Below are 25,303 nucleotides of genomic sequence, written 5' to 3'. Positions count from 1 at the left end.
CACCGTGAGAGGGCGGCTTCACCGTGGGCTTGTGGGAGCTGGGTTAAGGGGATGAGAGGAAGGGGTTGGGGGAGTGGGGTGGTGGGGGATGGGGAAGCGGGGCTTGAGCAGTGATGGCTGGAGGGGCAGAGGGTGTCCTCACCAGAGTTTCTCCGGCAGTGAAGAATGAAGCCCATGGAGGTTGTCAGCAGGTAGGCCAGGGGAAGAACCCTTTTTTCTTCATTTGTATTGATAGGGTTTGTGTTTCCATCGCCTTTATTTTCTAGTACTTCTCTGCCTGCTCCCCTGTGGGGAAAGCTGCCATTTAGAAAAAGAAAGAGGGGAAAACATCTTCCAAAAGTAACCTCAGCTGACACAACAGGTCAGTGAGATCTGGCCAGGTGTACCGTGTTCTGGACCTGCTCACTGTGTGTGCTTCCTGCGCTCGCCCCCCCCCCCTGCATTTTTCACATAGATTGTTTCTTAAGGTACTGTAATATTCCATCATTGCAGCTGGGTCACATTATTTGTATTTGCCCTGTATATTTCCATTAGCCTGGAACCTTTTGCCATATAATTGTGACATTGAATAGTTTGAATTCAGATATGTGTGACTCTATCAAGAGAATCATTATTCTCACCAGCTGCGACCTTGCCATATTTGAACAAACAACTTATTTAGTCATTCTCTCATTCTTGGCAATTATTTTGTTTCTGATTCTTTCTACAAAAAATGTTCCTACAAGTACTTTCATGTATACTGAACCTTGGTTTCTATTGTTTTTAACCTCCTTGGGAGAATGCTTAGCAATAGGGAAATATCTATGTGAAACCAAAGCCACATTTTGGTCACTTTCTTAGTATAATTCTAAATTGCTTTCCAGAAGGGCTGGATTAATTCACCAACATCATGTTAATGATTCTGTCTTTCCACGACCTCTCCTGTATTGACTGTTGCTACCTTTTGCCATCTTTATGAATTTTCTGGGTATGAAATGAAACTTTAGAGTTGTTTTGATTTGCTTTTTTAAATTTATTTTTTATTATCATAAAAGTATTTTATTATTTTTCTAGTTACATGTAGAAATAGTTTTCAACATTTGTTTTTATGAGATTTCTAGTTTCAAATTTTTCTCCCTCCCTCCCCCCTCCCCAAGACAGCAAGAAATCTGATATAGGTTATATATGTACACTGATTTGCTTTTAACAATGATTATAATAATAGTCATTTTGAAAAAATCTTTCACATGTTTATTAAAGTTTTCATATCTACATCTTAGGACTGTTTTTTCATGTTCTTTGACTTCATATCCACTGGGGAATTGCCCTAAGTGTGAGACATACATACACTCACACACACACACATACACACTGTCTCTGAATTTCCCAAACATCTTGGTTATCAGACTCTTACCAGAGTAAGGAATTTTTCCCCATTTGTCCGCTTTTCTTACCCTAGTTACATTTATTTTGATTAATGCAAAAATTTTCAATTTCAAAAACAATTTCAATTTCATATAAGAATAATTATCTACCTTGTCTTATCTCTTGTGATTGCCTATGTCCCTAATTTGGTCAACCATCATCAGCCATCATTGGTCCCCAGTCTGTTTCTTCTCTAATTTTTCATGTTATGGTCTATGAAATCTTTCATATTCTGGTCTTTTTTTTTAATGTCATCATAGACCTTTTTGTGGTGCATAGTGCAGCTGTTGGTTTCAACGAAACTTCTGCCAAAACTCTGGTTTTCCTGGAAGTTCTTATTGAACAAGTTCTTCCCCAAGTATTTTGTGTTCTTGAGTTTATTCAGTAGTTTCTGACCCAGCCATATCTAGTCTGTGTCCCGATCTCTCTCCTATTTTTTAAACAGTGCTAAATTGTTTTAAGAAGGAAAACTCCCAAACAATCAAGGTATACAGGGATTGTAAAAGATGGATGGATGAATGGATGGACAAATAGACATATAGATAGATAAATAGATGGACGGATAGATGAGAAGGGGGGACGAGGGGAATGAGCATGTATATAGTACCTACCATGTTCTAGACTAAGTGCTTTTACAAATATTATCTCCTTGATAGATAAGAGTATGTATTAAATGAAGTGTTTACTATGTGAAGGGAATAGAGATGATAGATGGAGGAACACCAAAATTTATATTTTATAAATTTAGAAAGCTGTTTCAAGAAAAAAAAATCATCATAGCTAGGAAGGAAAAGAAGCTCCTGCTGCCTGCTTTGCTAAGAGCCTCAAACAGATGAGATATACGGGGAACAAGCTTGCAAGAGCAGAAGGCATTCCTGACATACAGATGGGCAAGTGATTTGAACAGCTTCCAGCAAAAATGTTGCGCAATTCTAATAATAAGAAAAACCTAGATCAGAACTATTTGGCCAGTGATAAAACTCAAGGAAATAGCCCATCTTAGAGTGATTGTGAGGAACTAAGACAAATGAGTAGATGGTTGGTCCAGCTGTTTTGGAAATTAGTTTTGAATCATGTGAGAAAACTCACTAAACCAGAGACCCCACCGTGGATCTTCTATGCCAATAGAGTCAGTGGAAGAAAGAAATGCCTCTTATATCAGAATATCACTTTCTGGTCACAAAATACTGAAAGCAAAATAGGTATGCATTGCTTAGGGAATTCGGAACAAAATGTGACATATAAATGCAACGGAGTATTATTTGTCTGGAAGGAATGGCAAATATGAAAAATTCAGAGATACATGGAAACTCTTATATGCAGTTACATAAAGGGAAGGAAGCAGAGCCAGCAGCAGCACATATGCCCAGTGCCGGCACCCATAATTGATATCATTTCAGAACTGCCCAACTCTGCCTACTGGGTTTGAGCAATCTTAGTTCCATATAATTGATAATGAATCACACCTTCCAATACAAAGACAAGGGACTAGGGATTACTGCTTTGGTTTTCTGTTTAAATGTTTTTCCTTGTCATGAAGCAGGGTTCAGTTGACAGAGCAGAAGGTAAAAGGCAAATAACTGGACAAAACAAAAAGTCTTTTGAACTATATAGGTTTTAATTTTAGGTCAAATTTTATTTGAATAACTATAGGTATTCAAATGTATACAATGGAATATGGAAAAAAAAATGAGAAAATTAAGCAAACAAAATCTTTAAAAGGGAGATTAGAAATGATTGCACATGTCTGTAAACTTCTATGATTTACTGATTGCTAGCCCTACTCCAGAGAGAATGCCTATAGCTTTATTACTGTTTTCATCTTCCTTATGTTTTCTGTCTGTCTAATTTCTATTGACTCATGGGTAGTGGTCGATGTTTCATCTTACTATATAGTTGTAGTTAGGCTGTCTAGTGTTCTTTTTGACTTGTTTTCTTCGCTTTGCATCATTTCATTGAAAATTTCCTATATTTAATGAAATGCTTTGGGATTTTTTCTGTTTTTAGTGGTACAGTATTATTTATTTAACTTTACCTCATTTAGCTAGTCTCTGGTCTCTACTCAGACTTCGGTAAATGTCAAAGAACACGTGATGGAGAGAAGGTGTATGACTGTAGTGAATGTGGGAAAACCTTTGTCAAAAGATCGACACTTATTGAACATCAGAGAATTCATACTGGAGCCAAACCCTATGAATGTAATTCATGCGGAAAAGCCTTCACTTGGTGGCGAAATTTGATGGAACATCAGAGGACTCATACTGGAGAGAAACCATTTGAATGTAATGAATGTGGGAAAACTTTCAGTCGAAGGGGGACCCTGCTTAGCCATCAGAGTAATCATACTGGGGTAAAGCCCTTTGACTGCCAAGAATGTGGGAAAGCCTTCAGTCAGAAGGGACTCCTTGTTAACCATCAGAGGACTCACACCGGTGTGAAACCCTTCGAGTGCAGTGAATGTGGGAAAGCCTTCTGTCAGAAGGGAAACCTGATGAGCCATCAGAGGACTCACACCGGTGTGAAGCCCTTTGAATGTAAAGAATGTGGCAAAGCCTTCAGTGAGAGGGGCACCCTTATTAGGCACCAGAGAATTCACACTGGAGTGAAACCCTTTGAATGTAATGAATGTGGGAAAGCTTTCAGTGAAAAGGGCACCCTGATTAGTCATCAGAGAATTCATTCTGGAGTGAAACCCTTTGAGTGTAAGGAATGTGGAAAAGCCTTCAGTCGTAGGGGAACCCTTGTTAGCCATCAGATGACTCATATTGGAATGAAGCCCTTTGAATGTAATGAATGTGGGAAAGCTTTTGGTTGGAAAGGACATCTTATTAGTCATCAGCGAATTCATACGGGAAGGCAGCCATTTGAATGTACTGATTGTGGGAAAGCCTTTAGTCAGAAGGGACTGCTGATTAGCCATCAGAGAACTCACACTGGAGTGAAGCCCTTTGAATGTACTGAGTGTGAGAAAGCCTTCAGTCAGAAGGGAAACCTCGTTAGACATCAGAGAACTCACACTGGAGTGAAGCGCTTTCAGTGTCATACATGTGGGGAAGTCTTCAGTCAGAAGGGACACCTGATTAGGCATCAGAGAACTCATGCAGGAGTGAAGCCCTTTGAAGGTTATGATTGGGAAAACTATTGCTTAGAAAAGAAAACTTACTGAATATAAAATAATTTAGAATTGAGAGAATACTTCTGCAAATTATGTATAGAGTTAATTATCTAAACACAAGGCAACAATAAAGAATATTCTTAATACAGTTTCCATCATTTACACTTTGATGAATAAAAATATTTCTAGTAATTTTTATGATAGTAACGATGGTCCTGTTTGTTTCTCTGTGACTTTTGGACATTTTCTGTTTGTTTTTCTGATGTTGATTTAATTGCTATTACTCAGAGTTTGGGGGGTCATTGTCACTTTGTTTTGTTTGTTTCACATCACTTTACAAAAGCAAGGAAGAGGAATTAGAGCTTCTAACTCAAGGAGGCAAATCTGACATCAGAAGCATTCCTAAGACGTGGTAGGCTGACACCCATAATGGAAATATGGCCATGGGTGGATGTACCTCCATCAAGAGAAATGGAATAGGCAAAAAGAGGGTGAAGTAACATTGTTTATTAAGATATACTTGAATGATGATCAATTAAGGGAGGAAAAGGACCCATTTTATTATTAGAGTGAACCACAGGGCACTTAGGTAGAAAGAGGAACTGGATGAAGGATTCAAAATGCATCACAAGCATACTACAGAGATCTCGGCCTCTTAGAATGCCAAGCTTTCCTCAAAACTCAGCTCAGATGCCACCTTCTGCAGGTAGATTTTCCCAGGCCCAGCTGCTAGTGCCTTCCCCTCCACAGTTGCTTTACATCTACTTTATGTATCTTTTTTTTTCTTAATTTGGAAACAGTTGGGTTTAAATAACTTGCTCAGGGTCATACAGGTAGTAAGTGTGGGAGGTCAGATTTGAATTCAGGTCTTCTGACTCCAGAGCTAGTGCTCTATATACTGTGCCATTGAGCTGCCCCCACTTTATATGAATTTTTAATGCATCTATTTGTATCCATCAGTGGTCAAATATTTATTAAGCATCTGTGTGAGGGGCAGCTAGGTGGTGCAGTGGATAGAGCACCGGTCCTGCCTTCAGGACCTGAGTTCAAATCCAACCTCAGACACTTGACACTTACTAGCTGTGTGACCCTGGGCAAGTCACTTAACCTTCATTGCCCCCCCCCCCCCGAGAAAAAAGCATCTATGTGCCAGGCACTGTGGTAAGCACTGGGAATAGAAAAAAGGCAGTCTAATGAGAGAGATAACATGCCAACAATTCTGTATAAACAAGATACACACAGGATAAATCAGAAATCATTTACAGAGGGAAGATTTCTTGTAGACAGCGAGGCTTTACTTGAGATTTGAAGGAAGCCAGGAGGGGGGATGAGAAGGGGTAACATTCGGGGCCTGGAATCAGAGAGGGAGGGTTTAGTGTGAGGAACAGCCTGGAGGCCAGTGTCACTGGGACAGAGTACAGGGGATGAATGAGGTGTAAGAAGGCTAAGGAGGGAGGCGGGGGCTTTGAGCACCCAACAGAGAATTTTACATTTGATCTTGGAGATGATAGGGAGCCACGGAAGTTTTCTGAGTGGGGGGTGAGAGGAGGTGACATGCTCAGGCCTGTACTTTAAGGAGATGACTTTGAGAGCTGACTGGAGGATGGAATAGAGTGGGGACAGACTTGTGGTAAGGGGTATCGAGGTAGCCCAAGTTTGAGGCAATGAGAGCTTTCCCTGGGTGGTGGCAGCGTTAGAAGAGAAGAGGGAGTAGGTGAGAGATGTTATGCTGGCAAAATCAACAGACCTTGGAACAGTTTGGATATGGGGTGTGTGTGTGTGTGTGTGTATGTGTGTGTGTGGCAATTGGGGTTAAGTGACTTGCCCAGGGTCACACAGCTAGTAAGTGTCAGGTGTCTGAGGCCAGATTTGAACTCAGGTCCTCCTGACTCCAGGGCTGGTGCTTTATCCACTGCGCCACCTAGCTGCCCCCATCAAAGGGGGTTTTTAAAAAGCAGTACTGAGGGCTTTTTTTTTCTCGCTTCCCAGCCATCTTGGCAGAAGGTCTGTGGCTGAGGGTCCTCCCACAGGTAGGAAGACAGTGGCCACAAAGAAGACAAAAAAGTCACTGGATTCCATCAACTCGAGGCTTCAGCTGGTGATGAAAAGTGGCAAATATGTGCTAGGCTACAAACAGACCCTGAAAATGATGGACAAGGCAAAGCCAAATTGGTCATTTTGGCCAACAACTGCCCAGCTTTGAGGAAATCGGAGATTGAATATTACGCTATGTTGGCCAAAAATGGCATACATCACTACAGTGGCAACAACATTGAATTGGGTACAGCCTGTGGGAAGTACTACAGAATTCGTACACTGGCCATCGTTGATCCAGGTGATTCTAATATCATTAGAAGCATGCCAGAACAGACCAATGAGAAGTAAACTGTACAAAAGTATTCTTTAATAAACTGGCCAAAGCTTGTTTAAAAACAAAAGCAGTATTGAGGGAAAGAGAAGGCTCAAAGACAGATTGGACACTCTGCTTAGGGCCTGACCTTGGTGTCTGGGAGTGGAATAACCAACAGCAGAAAACACAGCAGAGAACAACAGCAGAGAACCCTATTTGGTTGTTATCTTGCTTCTGTTTTCTCTACCAAGGAGAATGACCTGGTCAAGAAAAGGATTAATTTTCTTCTCTGTTTTAGGCACAAGTTTGCTGGAAACATTTTAATATTAATCTACTGCCCAAACTATTTCTAGTTTAGAGAGTCATCAAAATCTGCATTGTCTACCCCCCTACCCCCATTGCCCTCAAACATGTCCTTACCTCATCACGATTTGGGGCAACATAAGGATCATGAACAGAAAAATGTTATGTTTTCAAAGTAGTTTAGGGCTAACATTGCAGGACAACAGCCACTTTATCTACTAAACTACTTGTACTACTGGGCTCCTTCCATAACCACTCCTCTCAAGGATTAAAAGGATTCTGTCCTTGCAAATGAAAGAAGGCCAGTGGCCTTGTGTCAAGATGCCAGTCATTTCAGGAACACGGAGAAGCAGTGATCTTATCAAAATGAATTAAAATTGGCCTTAAGATCACCTTCAATCCATTTCCTGGGACCTTAGTCTCTGTCCTATCCCACTTTCCTAAAGAGATAAGGCTGAAAGGGGTTTTAAACTGGATAAAGTATTATTTAATATTTTTAGCTGAACTAAAAAAAGGTTTTTAATACACCTCCACAGACCTTTGAACGGGAAGTGATAGAACTGAACAAAAAAGGGCTAGCTATTCTAAACTAAAGATACCTAAGATAAGTATGGAGACATGAAAAGGGTAGCCATTTGCCCTGGATAAATACCAGACACCAGACCCTGATAACTCCATCCTCAGGTCCTGAAAGAACTGGCTAATGTGATGGTTCAATCACTGCTAATGATATTTCAAAGATTATAGAGGACATGAGAGGTGCCACAGAAAGGAAGGTCAAATGTCTTGATTTTTTCTTTTTTACAAATGATTAAAAAAGAATAGTCTCCAAACAATAGGTTGGTTAGATTAACTTCAGTTTTGGGGGATTGTATAGAATGGGTCATGGCGATATTACTGCTAAATGGGTTCTTGAAAACATTCCTCTTTCAAAGAATTACTCACCTACACAACCCAATCAAAATTGAAGTAAAAGTTTTTTATCGTTTGGTACGCAGAGGTACGGCCGGGGAGAAGAAGCGCAGACTCCATCTCCCAGGGAGGTATAGGTTTGTGGTATACTCCTTAATCAGAAAACCATAGAGGTATGGCCGGCAGAAGAAGTTTAACCTCAACTCCCTGAACAAAGAAGATGACAATTTGATAGAGGTGAGAAGCGGGTGGGGAAAGAGACTGGAGACTGAAAAGTTACAGCAGTTTGAAAATGAGGATGGTAGCTCCTTGGATATGGGAACAACACAAATTCCACATTTCTGACTTGAGATTGTTGTCACTACTTGGTCCTAATCACACAGCAAACACGACTGGCTCCTGAGCTCATGCTGTAAGTTCACGGTGCTCAGCTTTCTGGGTGTCCCTGACACGCCTGCTTTATTATCTGTTTGACCAACCACTGCCTGGCTAATCAACTACTCTGCCTCTCCAAGGAAAGAGTGATCTCTCACTGACCTCAGCAAGCTGGTCAGTGTCCCCCTCAGGGCCAGAGCATCCCACGCTGGACTCAGGTCCCTTTTTTTGTCACATTAGCCAATCTGATAGGTGTGAGGTGGTCCTCAGCATTGTTTTAATTTGTCTGCAGGGGCAGCTAGGTGGTGTAGTGGATAGAGCACCGTCCCTGGATTCAGGAGGTCCTGAGTTCAAATCCAGCCTTAGACACTTGACACTTACTAGCTGTGTGACCCTGGGCAAGTCACTTAACCCCAATTGCCTCAAAAAAAAATTTGTCTGCAGTCATCTCTTCCTTATACAATTTGTTGGTAATATATAGACATTCTGATTTGTGTAGGTTTATTTTATATCCTAAAACTTTGCTTGTTATTGTTTTGATTATATTTTTTAGTTTACTCTCTAGGCTGTACATCTTATTTCTTAAATATATCATTATGTCGTTTGCCAAAAGTAATGGTTCAAGTTCCTCATTGCCTACACTTATTCTTTCAGTTTCTTTTTTCTTGTCTTACTGTCATAGCTAGTATTTATTTCTAGGACCACATCGTACGATGGGGGTAAGAGGCATCATTGCTCCATTCCTGGTCTTACTGGGAGGCTTCTATTTTACCCCCATCACAGATAGTGCTTGCTTTTGGTTTGTGATAGGAACTACTTATGAGGGGTGTGTGTGTGACGCATGCCAAGCTGTTAATTCTCTTTTCGTGATTTTCTTGCATTGTTCTCATTTCTCTTCACAATTTTTCCTGTTTTGTTCCATTGTTTAGTCACGTCAGACCCTTTGTGATCCTGTGGATACTATCCACGGGGTTTACTTGGCAATTTTTCCTCTACCACTCTTATTTGATTTTTTTTTTTTTTTAGTGAGGCAATAATGGTTAAGTGACTTGCCCAGGGTCACACAGCTAGTGTCAAGTGTCTGAGGCCAGATTTGAACTCAGGTCCTCCTGAATCCAAGGCTGGTGCTTTATCCACTGCGCCACCTAGCTGCCCCTCTTATTTGATTTTTAACGTTGTTTTTTTTTCCTTTTTAAAAAAATCTCTCTCTTGCTTGTCTAAAACTTCTTTTTGGACTTGTGTCCAATCTACACTTTAGTATGCTTTGATTTGTGTTCAGACTCCATCAGTTCAGGAGTCTGCATGCATATCAACAAAGCATACTATTTTCACTTTTCCCCTGTTTTTCCCCCTTATGGTCTGTTTCTTCTTTCATAACATGACTAATCAGGAAATGTTTCACATAGTTGCACACAGCAAGACCAGAGTTCACCAGATCACTGAGTTCATTGGGGGAGTAAGGTGTTAGAAGACTGGAAAGGTAGGAGGGGGTTTGAAGGGTTTTGTATTTGATCCTGGAGGTGATAATTGAATACAGGACTGACATGATTAGACCTCTGCTTTAGGGAAATCACTTTGATCCCTGAGTGGAGGAAGGACTGGAATGGAGAGGGACTCGAGGGAGGCAGACCTGCCAGCAGGCTTTGGCAGTAGTCCAGGTGTGAGGTGATGAGGGCCTGCCCCTGGGGAGAGCTGGCAACTTCAGAGGAGAGAAGGGAGCATACTGCGGAGATGCTGCAAAAGTTAATTCGACAGGCCATAGCAATGGATTGGATACGGAGGGGGAGAGATAGTGAGGAGTCTGGCATGACTCCTAGATCATGAGCCTGAGGGATGGGAGGATAGGGGAGCCCTCAAGAATAACAGGGAAGGTAAGAGTGGGAATGGGGCCTGGAGAAAAAGGTAATGAGTTGAGTTTTGGATGAGTTGAGTTTAAGGAAGATGTCTGAAATGCAAGATAGGAGAGGGGCTGAGTCTGGATAAATTGATCTAAGAATGATCTGTGGGAGCAGATGAGATCAGCCCCATAACAAGAGGAAAAGGGAACATTTCTTGGGAATGGTTCTGGTGTTCCTCCATTTCACCTAATGTGGTCTTTTGGTATGAGCTAGATACTCTATCTCATTCAGAAATAAAAATGTGAGAATGCCGGCATGCAGGGTACAAAACATCACAAAGCCCACCAACAAAAGAAGAGAAAAAGGCAAAATTGTAGCATTTCTTCGGGGATTACAATTAGAAGCCCTGGGGACCTAAAGTGGTCTTCAAAGACTGGTTTTCAAGTTATTTTAACCCAGCAGCTGAAAAATACTACAAGGACAACAACACTGAGTTTAAAGCATTACAGTTTAGATAATGTCCTAGATTGTTCATTGCATGAGAGATAAGAGGCATTTTTTTACACCACCAAACACAACATCTTTATTTCAGCCCAGTGGACCAAAGAACCATTGCAACATTTAAGACCTACTACCTGGATAAAGCACCAGCCCTGGATTCAGGAGTACCTGAGTTCAAAGCCGGCCTCAGACACTTGACACTTACTAGCTGTGTGACCCTGGACAAGTCACTTAAGCCCCATTGCCCCCCCCCCCCCAAAGACCTACTACCTAAGAAAACTTTTTCTATAGGTAACAGATGTAATGTTCTCACTGGATTTTTAGAACAATTGTTAACACCAAAGGTATAACTGACAATATCCAAGAGGGTTGGCAACAACTAACTGTGAGCCAAACGTGAACCTATGGGAGTGTATTCTGCCTCGCTGGGCAAACAGTCATTTGGAAGGTTTTCCCTCTCAAAAGCAGAGTCTAGAAGCACTAACAACATCGGAAGAGAACTTGGTTTGGATGAAATTAGAACATGACAATACCCAGGGACTGTTCATCTTGCACTTGGGAGAGCTGATTGATGACAATCTTCTTCATTGAGATCTGGAGCACGTGAAGAATGGATTGTCGAAGACATAGCTAACATGTAAATAATGAAGACATTCGCCCCTAAGGTTCTTTGGAACCTTCTGAGTTGTGGAAGTCAGGAAGCCAAAGATAATGGACGCTGACCCTGATGTCAGCTGAAGCAAGAGGAGAATAAACCCCTGCATCTATCAGTGTATGTGTGTAAGATTTCAAGAAGGAGAAAATAGTTTAGTCCCTGCCATTGTGTCATTTGAAATATTGGGGAGAAGCCTGTCCCTGTTCTATGTTATTGGGGAACTCAGCTGGGGTTTCTAATATATATTGCTACTTTTAAATTAGAGGCTATTGCACCAGTTTTTGGCATTAAGCATTTATTAGTCATATTAAATGGGGGCAGCTGGGTGGCACAGTGGATAAAGCACTGGCCCTGGATTCAGGAGGACCTGAGTTCAAATTAGGCTCAGATACTTGACACTTACTAGCTGTGTGACCCTAGGCAAGTCACTTAACCCTCATTGCCCCCCACCCCAATCATATTAAATGTTAGTAAAGAGAGAACACATGGCTCTGAATTAGAGTTCAGAGGGCCTATATTACCTAGATAAAGAGGAGAGCGAGGGGGGACACATGGCTGCCTCCTCCAGTGTCCCAGCCAAGAGAGAGGGTGAAGTGTCCTGGAGGCCAGAGCAGAGGCAAAACACTTTTGAGGAGGGACAGTGTGAATAGGGCGGAGGGAAACACAGTTACCAGGAGTAACTGTGAAAACATTTTTGAAGCATATTTGTCTGAGAAAGGCCTCATTTCTCAGACATATAAAGAACCGAGTCAAAGTTATTAAAATGAGAGCCATTCCCCAATTCCTAAAAGATATGAACAGTTTTCAGATGAAATAAAGTCATCTGTAGCTATGTTTTTAACAATCTCTAACTCACTGTTGATTAGAAACATGCAAGTCAAAACAATTCTGGGGTACAACCTCATGTGTATTCAGACTGGCCAATAGGACAGAGGAGGAAAATGACAAATGTGGGGAGTGTGGGGGAAGTGAGACGTTGATGCACTGTTGCTGGAGCTGCAAACTGATTCAAACACTCCGTAGAGCAATTTGGAACTATGGCCAAAGCAATGCATACTCTTTGCATTCCTACACGGGAAGACGATACTTGGAACTCAAGAACTTTCTCATGATTAGGGCAGCTAGCTGGAGTATAGTTAGACAGAGGACACAGGTGTGAGTTGACTATGCATACTCAACTCGTGCATGCTCTAGCCATACCACTTCTAGGTCGGTATCTAAAAAGAGATTTTTAAAAACCCCATAAAATCAAAGGACCTATATGGATAAAAAATATTTATGGCAGCTCTTTTCTGGTGGCAAAGTATTCGAAATTAAGGGGATCCCCCCTGTTGGGGAATGGCTGACCAAATTGTGGTATGTGATAATGAGGAACACTACTGTGCTACAAGAACAGGATGCTCTCATAAAGAACCTGGACTTATGAGCTAAAGCAAAGTGAAATGTATCCTATACAAAGTAACAGCAATATTATAAGATGATCTGCCCTGAAAAACTTAGTCATTTTCAGCAATACAATGACCCAAGACAATTCTGAAGGACTTACGATGAAAAATGACATCCCTAGAGAAAGAACCGATAGGGTCTGAATACAGATTGAAGCATAATCTTTTTTAAAATTTTTTTTGTCTGTTTTCTTTCACAACCTGATTAATATGGAAATGACTACACGCGTATAAGTTATATTAAATTGCTCGCTTTCTTAAAGGGGGGCTGTTTTGTGGAAGACAAAGTTTTAAAAATCGATGTCAAAATTTTTTTTTTACATGCAATCAGGAAAAATACAATTCTAAATTTAAAAAAAGAAAAAAGAGAAACTTCTTCCCCTGTCCCCTGTCTCCACGCCCAGCTTCCCTTCCCACAACTTTTCGGGGGGGGGGGGCGGGAAGGGGGCAGGGAGAGCCTTTTTTATCCCCCAAAGTACGTTAGCCGAAACACTGCTTGGAACCCCGGACAACTATGTCCCCCGGGCCCCTTTTTCTTTCATCTCCACACGCACGGGACAGGAGCGCCCCCAAAACTATGCTGGCGCAGAAAGGGCCCCCCTTGGCCCAATATTTCTTTCCGGGTGCAGTGGAGGGGAGGAGGAGGAACCACGAGGGGAAGCGGGGCACGTGTAAGGTGCGGGGGAGAGTTGCGGGGCGGGGCGGGGGCGGGGGCGGGACTCAGGCTGAGGCTGGGGAGGGGGAAGGGCCAGAGAACCCCAGGCCCGGACAGCAGCGGCCCAGAGGCCTCTGGGACATAGGAAGTGCGGAGGGGCAGGGCACCGTCTACACCTTCCCCTACACTTGCGAGTGGTTTGACCCGCCGGCTCCTTACCTGATCTGTTTCCCGGAAGCGCCCTGCGCCCCTTGGATGGAGAATCGATTTATGAAATGAAGGGGTGGGGGTAGGTGCGCCTGGTCCTTTGGGTCCTCTCCGGGAAAGGGGGCGGCCCCAAGACCGCAGAGAAAAATGGGGAGGGGGACTGAGGCAGAGGGCGTGGCTGGGGAGGAGGAGGAGCAGGGAAGGAACCGGGCCTCTCCTGTCCCCCCCCCAGGGTCGGAGCGGGGAGCACCAGGCCAGGGTTAGGGTCGGGGTGAGGGTTGAGGCCTCTTTTTACAGGGTTTGGGGTTTTTTTGGGGGGGGAGTTCCGGCTCCTGCCCCCCCGGGGCTGCTCAGTTTCCGTGCCCGACCCGGCCCAAAGCCAGGACTGCGGGGGTGCCCAGGCTCGGAGCTGGGCAGCTCCGGGTGGGCTCCGGGCCAAGCAGCGCCCAGCTGGCTTCTGCTGAGTCCGCGCGGGTTAGTTACCAGGCTGGCAGTGGTGGTTACTTTGCTCCTGCCAGCTTGGGGGCGGCTCGGGTGGCGGTGCCAGCTGCCCCGGGCAGTCCGATTTCCTGCTGAAACTTCCCGACCAGAAGGGGAGGGGGGGCTCTGAGGGTCCCGGACTTGGGCCTCCCTGCCCCAAGGCCCCACGTTGGCCCCAGGGCTGAGGCGCCTGCTTCCAGGGGGCTGAACCCCAGACTGGACTGTGCCTCCCAGCCTCAGACTTCCTCCAGTCATTCCCAGCCTTCCCCAGCCACCCTCCCTCCTGGATCAGACAGTCTGTCTGTGGCCCAGATTCTGCGTGCTTGCATGTGTGTGGGTGTGTGTGGGCAGAGGGGATGCAGGGGAGACAGAATAGAATGCCAGTGGGTGGGAGAGCTCTGACTCAGGAGCCCCTGAGAGCCGGACCAGTCTCATCCCACCTGGCATCCCAGAGCCCCTTCTGCCTCTTGGTTGTCTGCAGGAGGGTGGGGGAGAGGAGGGGCCACAAGAGAAGGAGGAAGAGAGGGTGGGACTCCCTTCATTTCCAAGTCTAGCTGCTGCCTCCCTCCCTCTGGGGGTTGGGGGCTTTGTACCTCCTGTGGGGCCTCACCCTCTGTAAATCCCTCTAGGCCAGCCTCCTGCCCAGGAAGAGAAGGGAATGACCTCTCCCCCTTGGGATCCTGCTCCCTCCCCAGCTGAGCCCTCAGAGGACCAAGGCCTGGCCCAGGCAGGGGGCCTGGAGACAGAAGCAATGGCCCCTGGGAGCCACAGCCCCCCAGCCCAGGTGAGTGCAGTCTCTCCACAGGCTTGACCAACGCCAGCCAAAGAGCCCATTTCAGAGACCTAGAGGATGGTCTGTGAGGCTGGCAATGCCTTACCCATGGCTGGTTTCTTTACAGAAATAGACATGAGGCTGAGTCCGGCAGTAACCACCCTGCCCTGGTCTCTCCTGCATTTTGGGCTCATTCACTGGTACTTTGGCATCTTGACCACCATGCTCCCCACCCGCACCCCAAACTGCTGTCCTCCCCTGCAGGTTTTGTTGCAGTTCTCCCTCATTACACTGAAGGACCCTTTCCCTCATTCCCCCTTGCTCTGTAGGGGTCATGTCTTTACTCTGTTTATGCGTGCCTAGCACCCTCCCTCACCGCACATAGAACTGCTCCTCCCTCCCCTTTGCTTTTGGGGCCAAACCCTTCAGTGTAGAAAGTGAAGGTCCAGGAAGCCCCTTCCCACTGAATCTTGTCTGGAGGGGCCTGGATCAGGGGGCCTCAGCAAACTGAGACCTGGGATAGCCCTGAAAGGCCAGGGTCACCCACAGCATCCCAAGTCATCCCAGTCTCGACCTTTATCTTGCCAGTGGACTTCCCGTGTGACAGAGTGAGGCTGACACCTTTGAGCAGCTCTGCCTCACTTAAAGACAATTGACTCAAAATTCAAGGCACCTCATGATGTCATTGGTCCTCTCAGAGCCAGGGACAACAATGTCACACGTCTTCCCGGGACTCTCTGAATCCCTCCCCTTGACTATTGCTTAGATCAAGTCAACAAGCATTTAGAAAGGGAAGGGGCTCAGTGGGAACATAGAGAAGGAAGGAAGGAAAATCCAGTGCCTGCCCTCTAGGAGTTCCCAGCTCAGGGCAGCTAGGTGGCACAGTGGATAAAGCACCAGCCGTGGATTCAAGAGGACTTCAGTTCAAATCCGGCCTCTGACACTTGACACTTGCTAGCTGTGTAACCTTGGCAAAGTCATTTAACCCTCATTTCCCTGCCTTAAAAACAAAAACAAGGAGTTCCCAGCCTAATCAGTGTCAGCAACTAGGTCTTCTGATGATTAAAAATATGAGACACACAGTCTCTGGGTAATGTAATCATCTTATTAATAAGCTGGCAGATGATGAAGAAAAGGAGGTCCATTGGCCATCTCTCTCAGACCAAAGACCCCTGTTGGTGTTGGGGTCATAGTTCAGATACCCTTCTAACTGAGGGAGGTCCATCACATAGCAGTGAAATCTAATTGGACATGTGTTATATTTTTAGAATTTTATTTTCCCAAATTACATGTAAATACAAATTTTGACATCAATTTTTTTTTGTTTGTTTTTTGTTTTTTTGTTTTTGCAGGGCAATGAGGGTTAAGTGACTTGCCCAGGGTCACACAGCTAGTGAGTGTCAAGTGTCTGAGCCTGGATTTGAACTCAGGTCCTCCTGAATCCAAGGCTGGTGCTTTATCCACTGAGCCACCTAGCTGCCCCTTGACATCAATTTTTTAAAAAACTTGTGTTCCAAATTCTCTTTCTCCTTCCCTCCCCGACTCCCAAGAGCTCAATCAATTCAATATAAGCTCTACATGAGCAGTCATGGAAAACATTTCCACATTAGCCAGGTTGTGAAAGAAAACAGACAAAAACAAAACTTCAGATAAAGGAACTAACAAAAAATATGCTTCAATCTATATTCAGACATCATCAATTCTCTCTCTGTAGATGGACTGCATTTTTCATAGGATGTTCAGAGTTGTCTTGGATCATTGCATTGCTGAAAATAATCAAGTCATTCACAGCAGATCATCTTAAAAGTACTGCTGTTATTTTGAATACAGTACATTGCATGTTGCATCAGCTCATGTAGGTCTTTCCAGGTTTTTCTTTTTCTTCTTTTTTTTTTTTAGTGAGGCAATTGGGGTTAAGTGACTTGCCCAGGGTCACACAGCTAGTAAGTGTTAAGTGTCTGAGGCCAGATTTGAACTCAGGTCCTCCTGACTCCAGGGCTGTGCTCTATCCACTGCGCCATCTAGCTGCCCCCCAGGTTTTTCTGATAGCATCCTCCTCATCATTTTTTAAAAAGTAAACTACATTTATATAGTACTTTAAAGAGAGATTTCCTTACAATAAACCCATGGGATTGATCCTTGCAAGAACAGTAATAGATAACATTTATATAGTACCTTATACCTGACAGAGAATTTTCTTCACAATAGCCCAACAAAGTAAGGACCAAACTTTTTATCATCATCAATCCTTCCTCATCAGTCCATCCCCATCTTCATCCAGTCATCATCAATCAATCATCAATCAACATCATCTTACATTACTCTTGCCTCTGCTTCAAAATTTTTTTCACAGTTACTTAGTGTTGTTGACTGTTTCCCTCCTTTTCCCTTGGCCATGATTTTTCCTCTGTTTTCTGTCTTTCACCCTATCCCTTCTGTGAGAAAATAATGGGGTTCTATGAGACCCAGAGAGCCTGGCCAGACCTTTCTTAAGGACAGTCCATAGTCAGGAAAATTTCAAAGGAAATGTGGCTGGACTTTGGACTGTGAAGAGGGATTAAAACCACACCTGCCTGAAGGCTTTTTCCCCTTTGAGGGCTCCGTACTCTGACTTCAGCACACACTGTGCTGAACCGCCCTCAAATCCAGTAAACCAATAGATTTGAAGGATGCTAGCCAATTAGCTTTGAGCAGTGTGGAAGGGCGGGCTCTCCACTGGCCCACAGGAAACTCACACAGTCATGTGTTCTCTTGGCCCTGGAACCTGGAGAGGGCAGATGCAGCCCACTATGGCCCCTCACTATCTGTCCTTTTTAACTTTCTGAGCCATGTGCTCTATCTCTTTACTATTGTTGAATATGCTTTAATAAATACTTAATGTAGGGCAGCTAGGTGGTGCAGTGGATAAAGCACCGGCCCTGGATTCAGGAGTACCTGAGTTCAAATCCAGCCTTAGACACTTGACACTTACTAGCTGTGTGACCCTGGGCAAGTCACTTAACCCCCATTGCCCTATAAATAAACAAACAAATAAAATTGAATAAATTAATTTAAATAAATTAAATAAATAAATAAATACTTAATGTTCCAAACTGGTGCAGTAGACTCTAATTTCTAAGTAGCTACATATTAAAACCACAGCTAAGTTTCCCTAAAACTTGGGACAGTAATAGGGCAACCCCATATAATTTTATACGTCACACTCCTCAAAAGTGATTTGTTGGGGCAGCTAGATGGCACAGGGGCAGCTAGATGGCGCAGTGGATAGAGCACCGGCCCTGGAGTCAGGAGTACCTGAGTTCAAATCCGGCCTCAGACACTTAACACTTACTAGCTGAGTGACCCTGGGCAAGTCACTTAACCCCAATTGCCTCACTAAAAAAAAAAAAAAAAGTGATTTGTTTCTGACTGCCCCCTCCCCCACTCTGCCCTCCCTTCTTTCACCCCTCCCTCCTTATCCCCTTCCTCTCCTAATGTCCTGCAGGGTTAGATAGATTATCCCACCCAATTGATTGTGTATGTTATTCCCTCTTTGAGTTAACTTTGATAAGATTCAGGTCTTTGAGCCAATTCTGATGAGTGTAAGGCTCATTCACCATCAGAGCCAACCCTTGAATCCATAATCATGAAGAGCCCAATGGCATATGGAGAAAAGCATTTTATATTTGAAGTGAGAACCGTGTTGGAATAATAAAAGTTGGAGAAATGTCTTCCTAGGAAATGCTTCTCCTTATGAAATCAGGAACAAACTATGTTTCCCAACACTGAGGTTTGAGAATCTGTGGAATAGAAAAAGAGAAGGTGATGTGAAATTCCTCCTCATCAGGAGATATGTCAAGAAAATTCTGTGAGGAGTTTGTGAAAACCTGGCAAGCACTGTGTATTCTGGGGGATAAGTTATCTGTGACCACTAAACAGCAAAGAAAAGGGAATTCAATAGTTAATTTCCTAAAAAGCTGCAATCAGGTCTTACCTAGAGGAAAGCGTGACGAGGATGCTTAAGAAATCATACTCACCATGTGGCCTGAACTAAGCGGTATGGGACTGTTTCCAGCCAAATAAAGGATTATTAATTTTTATTTATTGAGGGCTTCAGGTGACATAAAGCATGACGTGTCATAGCCAAAATAGCTTCTGTCTTTAGGACTGCCTTCTCTAGTTAATGACGCCTGTTTCTCAGTGATCATATTTAGTTATATGGAAAGGAGGAAAGATGATGGGGATATATATGATTTTCTTAGCTGGGGAAGGAGATTGAGCTAATTCACAAAGAATGACATTAAAAGGATATTTAAGAGGAATAAATTATTTGAATATGCCTCTAAACCCCTAGAACTTGGGGATCAGGAGTCAAGGGAATGATTCAGAAGCAGAAGATGGATAACACACAGGAAGCCACCTCTGCACGTTCTTTGATACTTGGTCCTCTCTTCTTGCAACCTGCTACATGAAGAACACATGTTGGGCCAATGCACTTGTTTTTGGATGCTCTTCCATTTGTAGTAGAATGATACGGTTCACTTTTTCAGAGGTTCAGTGAATGAGGAGGATTGGACTAAAGGAGTTCTTGAGTCTCAGCTCTGACCCTTGTGACTTTTGATGGTTTAGGAGTCAGTGACATTGAGGGACGTGGTTGTGGACTTCACAGAGGAGGAGTGGCACCTCTTGGATCCTCCTCAGAAGGAGCTGTATAAGGAGGTCATGCTGGAGAATGTCCAGAACTTTCTGTCACTGGGTAAGTCCCATTTCTTCTGGTAACTCTGAAGCTGCCATCAAAGGAATGTTTTCTTTCCCTGCTTGTTGACCATTTGGCAATTATTTAAAAGGTAAAAGTGATGGTCTCCCCCAAGTATCATGACTTAATGGGGAAGTGTGTAAGACTCTCACAGAAGGGCACAGGGCAGTCTAGGTGTGGTATAATCTCATCAGTTAATTTAGCTAAACAAAAGAATCAGTCTCCATCTCTATTGTACCTTTGGGCTGATCCCAAAACAAGGTTAGAACTTCCTCAAGAATTGCACTTTCTGGAGAGAGGGGGAAAAAACAACTAAAACTGATATGCGTCTCCCCAAGATACTCATTAAGAATGATTTTCTCAAAGGGAAAGACCTCTTCTGACCTAATTTTCTTCTTCTTCCACTGACACACTGACTGCACTCTCAAAGAAACTATAGAATTGACTGACCTGGCTTGCCATCTAGGTCCCTTGCAAATCCATTTGATTTTTAAAGAATTAAACAGCTCCCCCTTCTCCCCTTCTCTCCTTAACTCCACTTGATAGAATTGTACCACAAACAGAAGATAAGTTCCAACCAGAAAGGAACCTTAATACTGCAATGAGAGGCAATGTAAAGTCTGCTTTTGTAGAATATTTGTGATGGTCCCTGATGGTTTGTAATGGACATGGCTTGTGATCATGTTTGTCAGAGTGTGCAGTCTGCACTGGAAGAGTGCAACCATTTGTAAGTCCCTTGGAGTAGTGATCATCGTGCTGATGAAGGGAGACTCCATGGGAACATTGCACTGGGTCAACCACTCTAGTGCAGTGTACAGAAAGAAAATGAGGTTATGTGGCATCCCTGGGACTGTCCTCTGAGAATGGATTTGCACATGTCTGTCAGACCTTTCTGGCAGTCTGCAAACAATTTGATCTAAGGTTGAGAAACTGACAGAATTTCTTGCACTTGTTTAGGTATTTGTAGAATTTGACGTAATCCCTAAATGAACACCAAAGTCATTGTATGGCTGATCGTGATAGCTGGGAATTGGAAGGTAAAGATTTTAGAAAATAAATGGATAATGGCTCCCCTGAAGAAGTGATGGGAAAAAGAGAATCCATTATACTTCAGGGAACAGAAAAAAGTAGTTGGCAGGAATATTGTGGTTTCAGACAGGGCAACAGAAAAATTATGATTAAAGATATTTACCAGGGAAATTATCATGCTTAACAATGTAATTGAGGCCAAATGTCTGTCCATCTTAGTATACTATTAGGAAATTTGGATGTAATACTGATTATTAATACATGAGAAACAAAAAGTAATGATTTCCTATCTTTTTATGAGAATTTTATCAGGAATGGCCATGTGACAGTGCATAAAAACTGATCACTCCACAAAAGGGGGAAGATTCCCTGAGATTGACAACATAAAAAGTAAAACTTTAAAAAAAGGCATTTAAAGAAGGTTTTTAAAGTGCACTGGAGAAGGACACCTAAAGCTGGGGAAGGAGCACATCTAGGTACCAAGTTTGAGTACTGGTGTCAGCTGAAGGGATTTGGGTCAGTTGACAGCCATTCTGAGGTCATGGCCTGAGGTGTGAAGTTTCATAAGAAGCCCATCCTGACTGAGTGGTTAGTCTGTTGTGAAGATCCAGTGTTATTGTATGTGAAGGTCTTTGTAACTTAAATGATACTCTAGATGGGAGCTGTTGGCATTTTCAAATGGTTGCAAGCTCCTTTCTTTGACTGGAAAAATAGAATAATTGCTTTCCTTTTTTTTTTCTTCTGAGAAAAGAGGATATATATATATATATATATGTGTGTGTGTGTGTGTGTGTGTGTGTGTGTGTATTTATGTATATATATTTATTTGTTTCTTCAGATGAAGTGACCAGGTTCGAAGTGAATGAGACTGCTACCAACCTGAGCATTTCTGTGGAAGAATCTTGGCAGCTAAAATTCATGGGTGACCATGCCCGTGACATTATGTTGAGAGAAATCTGTGACTCTGATGTCAAGAAAGATAAAATTCCAAATACTCCCCATGAATCTGATAAAGTTGGAAAGAGCTTCACACGATATTCAGTCCGAAATCACTGTAAGAAAATGACCTTGAGAAATGACTGCTTTCTGTACAGTAAATATAGAGAATGCTTTACTGAACAGGTAGAGCTTAATCAGTCCCATGAGAAGCCTCTTGAAGTGCAAATCCATCAAGGTAAGCAACAGAAAGTGGCCTTCAGCTTGAGTTCAGACAGCATTAGACCTTGGAAAAGCTACACTGGAAAAAAACCTTATGAATGTAAAGAAGGTACAGCAACCATAACCCATCAGTCAACTCTTCCCTATCATCATAGATTTCATAGTGAAATGAAAACAAATGGATCTAACGTTTATGAGAATGTCCTTGCTTGGAACTTAGATCATGTTAGACATGAGAAGATTCATATGAAAAAGAAGCCTTATAAATGTAATGAATGTGTGAAGGCATTCAGGTACAAATCAGTCCTTATTGTCCATCAGAGAATCCACGCTGGAGAGAAACCTTATGAATGTAGTCATTGTGGAAAGACTTTTACACACAGCTCTACTCTTGCTAAACATCAGAGAATCCACACTGGAGAGAAACCTTATGAATGTAGTTATTGTGGAAAGGCTTTCACCCAGAGCTCTCATCTTACTGAACATCAGAAAATCCACACTGGAGAGAAACCTTATGAATGTAGTTATTGTGGAAAGGCTTTCACCCAGAGCTCTCATCTTACTGAACATCAGAAAATCCACACTGGAGAGAAATCTTATGAATGTAATAAATGTGGAAAGACTTTCACACAGCACTGCAACCTTAGTAAGCATCAGCGAATCCACACTAGAGAGAAACCTTATGAATGTAGTTATTGTGGAAAGGCTTTCACATGGCAGACAGATCTTGCTATCCATCAGAGAATCCACACTGGAGAGAAACCTTATGAATGTAATCAATGTGGAAAGACTTTCACCCAGAGCTCTCATCTTACTGAGCATCAGAAAATTCATACTGGAAAGAAACCTTATGAATGTAATAAATGTGGAAAGGCTTTCACACAGCACTGCAACCTTAGTAAGCATCAGCGAATCCACACTGGAGAGAAACCTTATGAATGTAGTTATTGTGGAAAAGCTTTCACATGGCAGACAGATCTTGCTGTCCATCAGAGAATCCACACTGGAGAGAAACCTTATGAATGCAATCAGTGTGGAAAGACTTTCACAAAGAGAGCCTATATTGCTAACCATCAGAAAATCCACACTGGAGAGAAACCTTATGAATGTAATCAATGTGGAAAGGCTTTCACGTGGCACAACTATCTTGTTACACATAAGAGAATCCATACTGGAGAAAAACCTTATGAATGCAGTGATTGTGGAAAGAATTTTACACGCAGATCTACTCTTGCTAGCCATCAGAGAATCCACACTGGAGAGAAACCTTATGAATGTAATAAATGTGGAAAGGCTTTCACACAGCACTGCAACCTTAGTAAGCATCAGCGAATCCACACTAGAGAGAAACCTTATGAATGTAGTTATTGTGGAAAGACTTTCACAGAGAGCTCCTATATTGCTAAACATCAGCGAATTCATACTGGAGAAAAACCTTATGAATGTAGTCATTGTGGAAAGGCTTTCACATGGCAGAAAGATCTTGCTGTCCATCAGAGAATCCACAGTGGAGAGAAACCTTATGAATGCAGTGATTGTGGAAAGAATTTTACACGCAGATCTACTCTTGCTAACCATCAGAAAATCCATACTGGAGAGAAACTTTATCAATGCAGTCATTGTGCAAAGGCTTTCACAAAGAGCTCCAATCTTGCTAAACATCAGCGAATCCACACTGGAGAGAAACCTTATTAATCAATGTGGAAAGGCTTTCACATAGCACTTCCATCTTGTTACACATGAGAGAATCCATACTGGAGAAAAATCTTATGAATGCAGTGATTGTGGAAAGAATTTTATGCGCAGATCTACTCTTGCTAAACATCAGAGAATCCACTCTGGAGAGAAACCTTACGAATGTAGTCATTGTGGAAAGACTTTCACACAGAGCTCTACTCTTGCTCAACATCAGAGAATTCATACTGGAGAGAGACCTTATGAATGTATTGAATGTGGAAAGGCCTTCAATCATAGCTTGAATCTTGCTGTACATCAGAGATCCACACTAGGGAGAAACCTTATTAAAATAATGTGGAAAGACCTTCCTATGCCACCCAATCTTCCTGCATATCATTCAGAGAATCTACATTGGAGAGAAATCCAAACATAATCAAAGTTGTGGTAAAATAATGGAATTTGGCAGATGCCCAGGGGTCCCACCTGATTGATTTGTTATTGTTTGAATTGGTTGAGAATGAGAGGCTAAGTACCTATTTGGGGATGATTAGATATAGGCCACACCTGGCCGGCACTGAGGGACATGTTGGTGTACTACTGACATCAGCAGGGGACCACTCAGTTCCAATTTGCAAACCCTATCACTCAACTGCAAGCCCTGGGACTCAAACTCCATAGGATATCAGGAGATGACAATTGTCTTTATAGAGCCCTTGGAGACCAGTTAGAAGGTCATTTGAGAAACCATCTCAAACACAGACAAGAAACTACTAATTATTTGCTCAGTCATAAAAAAGACTTTGAGCCTTTTAGAGGAAACAATATTCCCTTTGAAAAATATGTTGCTGATTTTTAAAAAGCTTATACTTATGTGGACAATGATGTGATAGTAACCTTTGCAAAACATAACCAACTGAATGTAATAATTCATCAGTTGAATAAACCCCTATGGCAAATTTGTGGTACAGATAAAGCCAACGCTAAACAACTCCATATTTTCTACCATAAATAACATTATGACAGCATTAGAAGAATCAATGATAATTTGGAAACCCCTGCCACTTTGGCATGCAGAGAATTGGGGAACCAGTTAAAAAAATGTGGTGTACCCCAAACTCTAGCAATATAAACTCTTACCTTCAACAAGCTTTTCCTTCTACAGGTAAAGAACTTCTCCAAGAGCATATGGCTCAGCTTTCTGGCCTACCTCAACCTCCCCCACCCCTTCCCTTCCCTCTACTTAACCCTTGTTCCTTAAAGACATCTTTTTTGTTTTTGAAAGGCATTGAAAAGGCCTGGGATTCACCACATACTTAAGTTTCCTCATGAGTACAAAGGTGTACTTAGCAAACCTCTTGATTTTGTTTTCTTTTTAACTTAATTTTGTAAACTGAATTAATTTCAAAGACATTTTAAGTATATACCATTCAACTCTGATGACTTCAAGAATCTATTGCCTTGACTGGACTAAGGATAATCCAATCATTACAACTAAGGACATAGGTGGCGCCATTGGGCCTCAGAAGCTGAAGCTATCACAATTTTTTTTTTTGAAAGAACCATGGGTTTAATGAGTCTGTCTTTGGGATTATGTTTTAAAAAAACAAAACAAATCAAAGGGTTATTGAACCCTATTGCTTGGTTTGTAAGGCAATTGATGAACATATTGAGTCTTGTTGATTGAAGTTTTAT

At 42.7% G+C, this 25,303-nt stretch overlaps 2 protein-coding genes and 1 long non-coding RNA gene across 10 annotated transcripts in view; 2 read left to right on the top strand and 1 right to left on the bottom strand.

The window, feature by feature from the left end:
* Positions 1–4,660, top strand: part of LOC122751865 (zinc finger protein OZF-like) — a 16,052-nt gene extending 11,392 nt beyond the window's left edge. For 4 of the 5 annotated variants that reach the window (XM_043999097.1, XM_043999095.1, XM_043999098.1 and 1 more), the window contains exon 7: positions 3,453–4,660. In XM_043999097.1, the coding sequence (XP_043855032.1) occupies positions 3,453–4,570 (1,118 nt within the window). In that variant the 3' untranslated portion in view covers positions 4,571–4,660. The remainder of the gene's footprint in view (positions 1–3,452) is intronic. The other variant, XM_043999099.1, reaches the window with a different exon arrangement.
* The window catches only part of LOC122751889, a 16,609-nt gene extending 2,746 nt beyond the window's left edge, over positions 1–13,863 (bottom strand). The window contains exons 1-2 of one of the 2 annotated variants that reach the window (XR_006355808.1): positions 13,773–13,863; positions 143–285 (exon numbers count right to left, since the gene is read on the bottom strand). This is a non-coding gene — a long non-coding RNA (uncharacterized LOC122751889). Of the gene's footprint in view, positions 1–142; positions 357–13,772 lie in introns of those variants that run through there. The other variant, XR_006355807.1, reaches the window with a different exon arrangement.
* On the top strand, positions 13,656–25,303 carry LOC122751852 (zinc finger protein 345-like). Of its 3 annotated transcripts, none has more exons than XM_043999057.1 (4): positions 13,656–13,842; positions 14,870–15,024; positions 19,621–19,747; positions 21,615–25,303. In XM_043999057.1, exons 2-4 carry the CDS (start codon positions 14,899–14,901, stop codon positions 23,627–23,629), a joined length of 2,268 nt encoding a protein of 755 aa, XP_043854992.1. In that variant the 5' UTR covers positions 13,656–13,842; positions 14,870–14,898; the 3' UTR covers positions 23,630–25,303. The 3 variants fall into 3 exon arrangements, with proteins under 3 accessions (XP_043854992.1, XP_043854991.1, XP_043854993.1); XM_043999056.1 differs by having other exon boundaries at positions 13,656–13,846; XM_043999058.1 differs by lacking the exon at positions 13,656–13,842 and adding an exon at positions 14,554–14,569.

This window comes from Dromiciops gliroides, chromosome 3, assembly GCF_019393635.1.
Source record: "Dromiciops gliroides isolate mDroGli1 chromosome 3, mDroGli1.pri, whole genome shotgun sequence".
NCBI classification, from domain to species: Eukaryota; Metazoa; Chordata; class Mammalia; order Microbiotheria; family Microbiotheriidae; genus Dromiciops; species Dromiciops gliroides.
The sequence above is the reverse complement of the archived record's forward strand: the minus strand, read 5'-3'. Positions and strand labels throughout refer to the sequence as shown.

Excerpts from the sequence above, each read along its gene's own strand:
- LOC122751852 (XM_043999057.1), top strand. The coding sequence starts at position 14,899 with ATGACCTCTCCCCCTTGGGATCCTGCTCCCTCCCCAGCTGAGCCCTCA. Across the intron at positions 15,025-19,620 it reads GCCACAGCCCCCCAGCCCAG|GAGTCAGTGACATTGAGGGA; the intron begins GTGAGTGCAGTC and ends TTGATGGTTTAG. Across the intron at positions 19,748-21,614 it reads CCAGAACTTTCTGTCACTGG|ATGAAGTGACCAGGTTCGAA; the intron begins GTAAGTCCCATT and ends TTGTTTCTTCAG.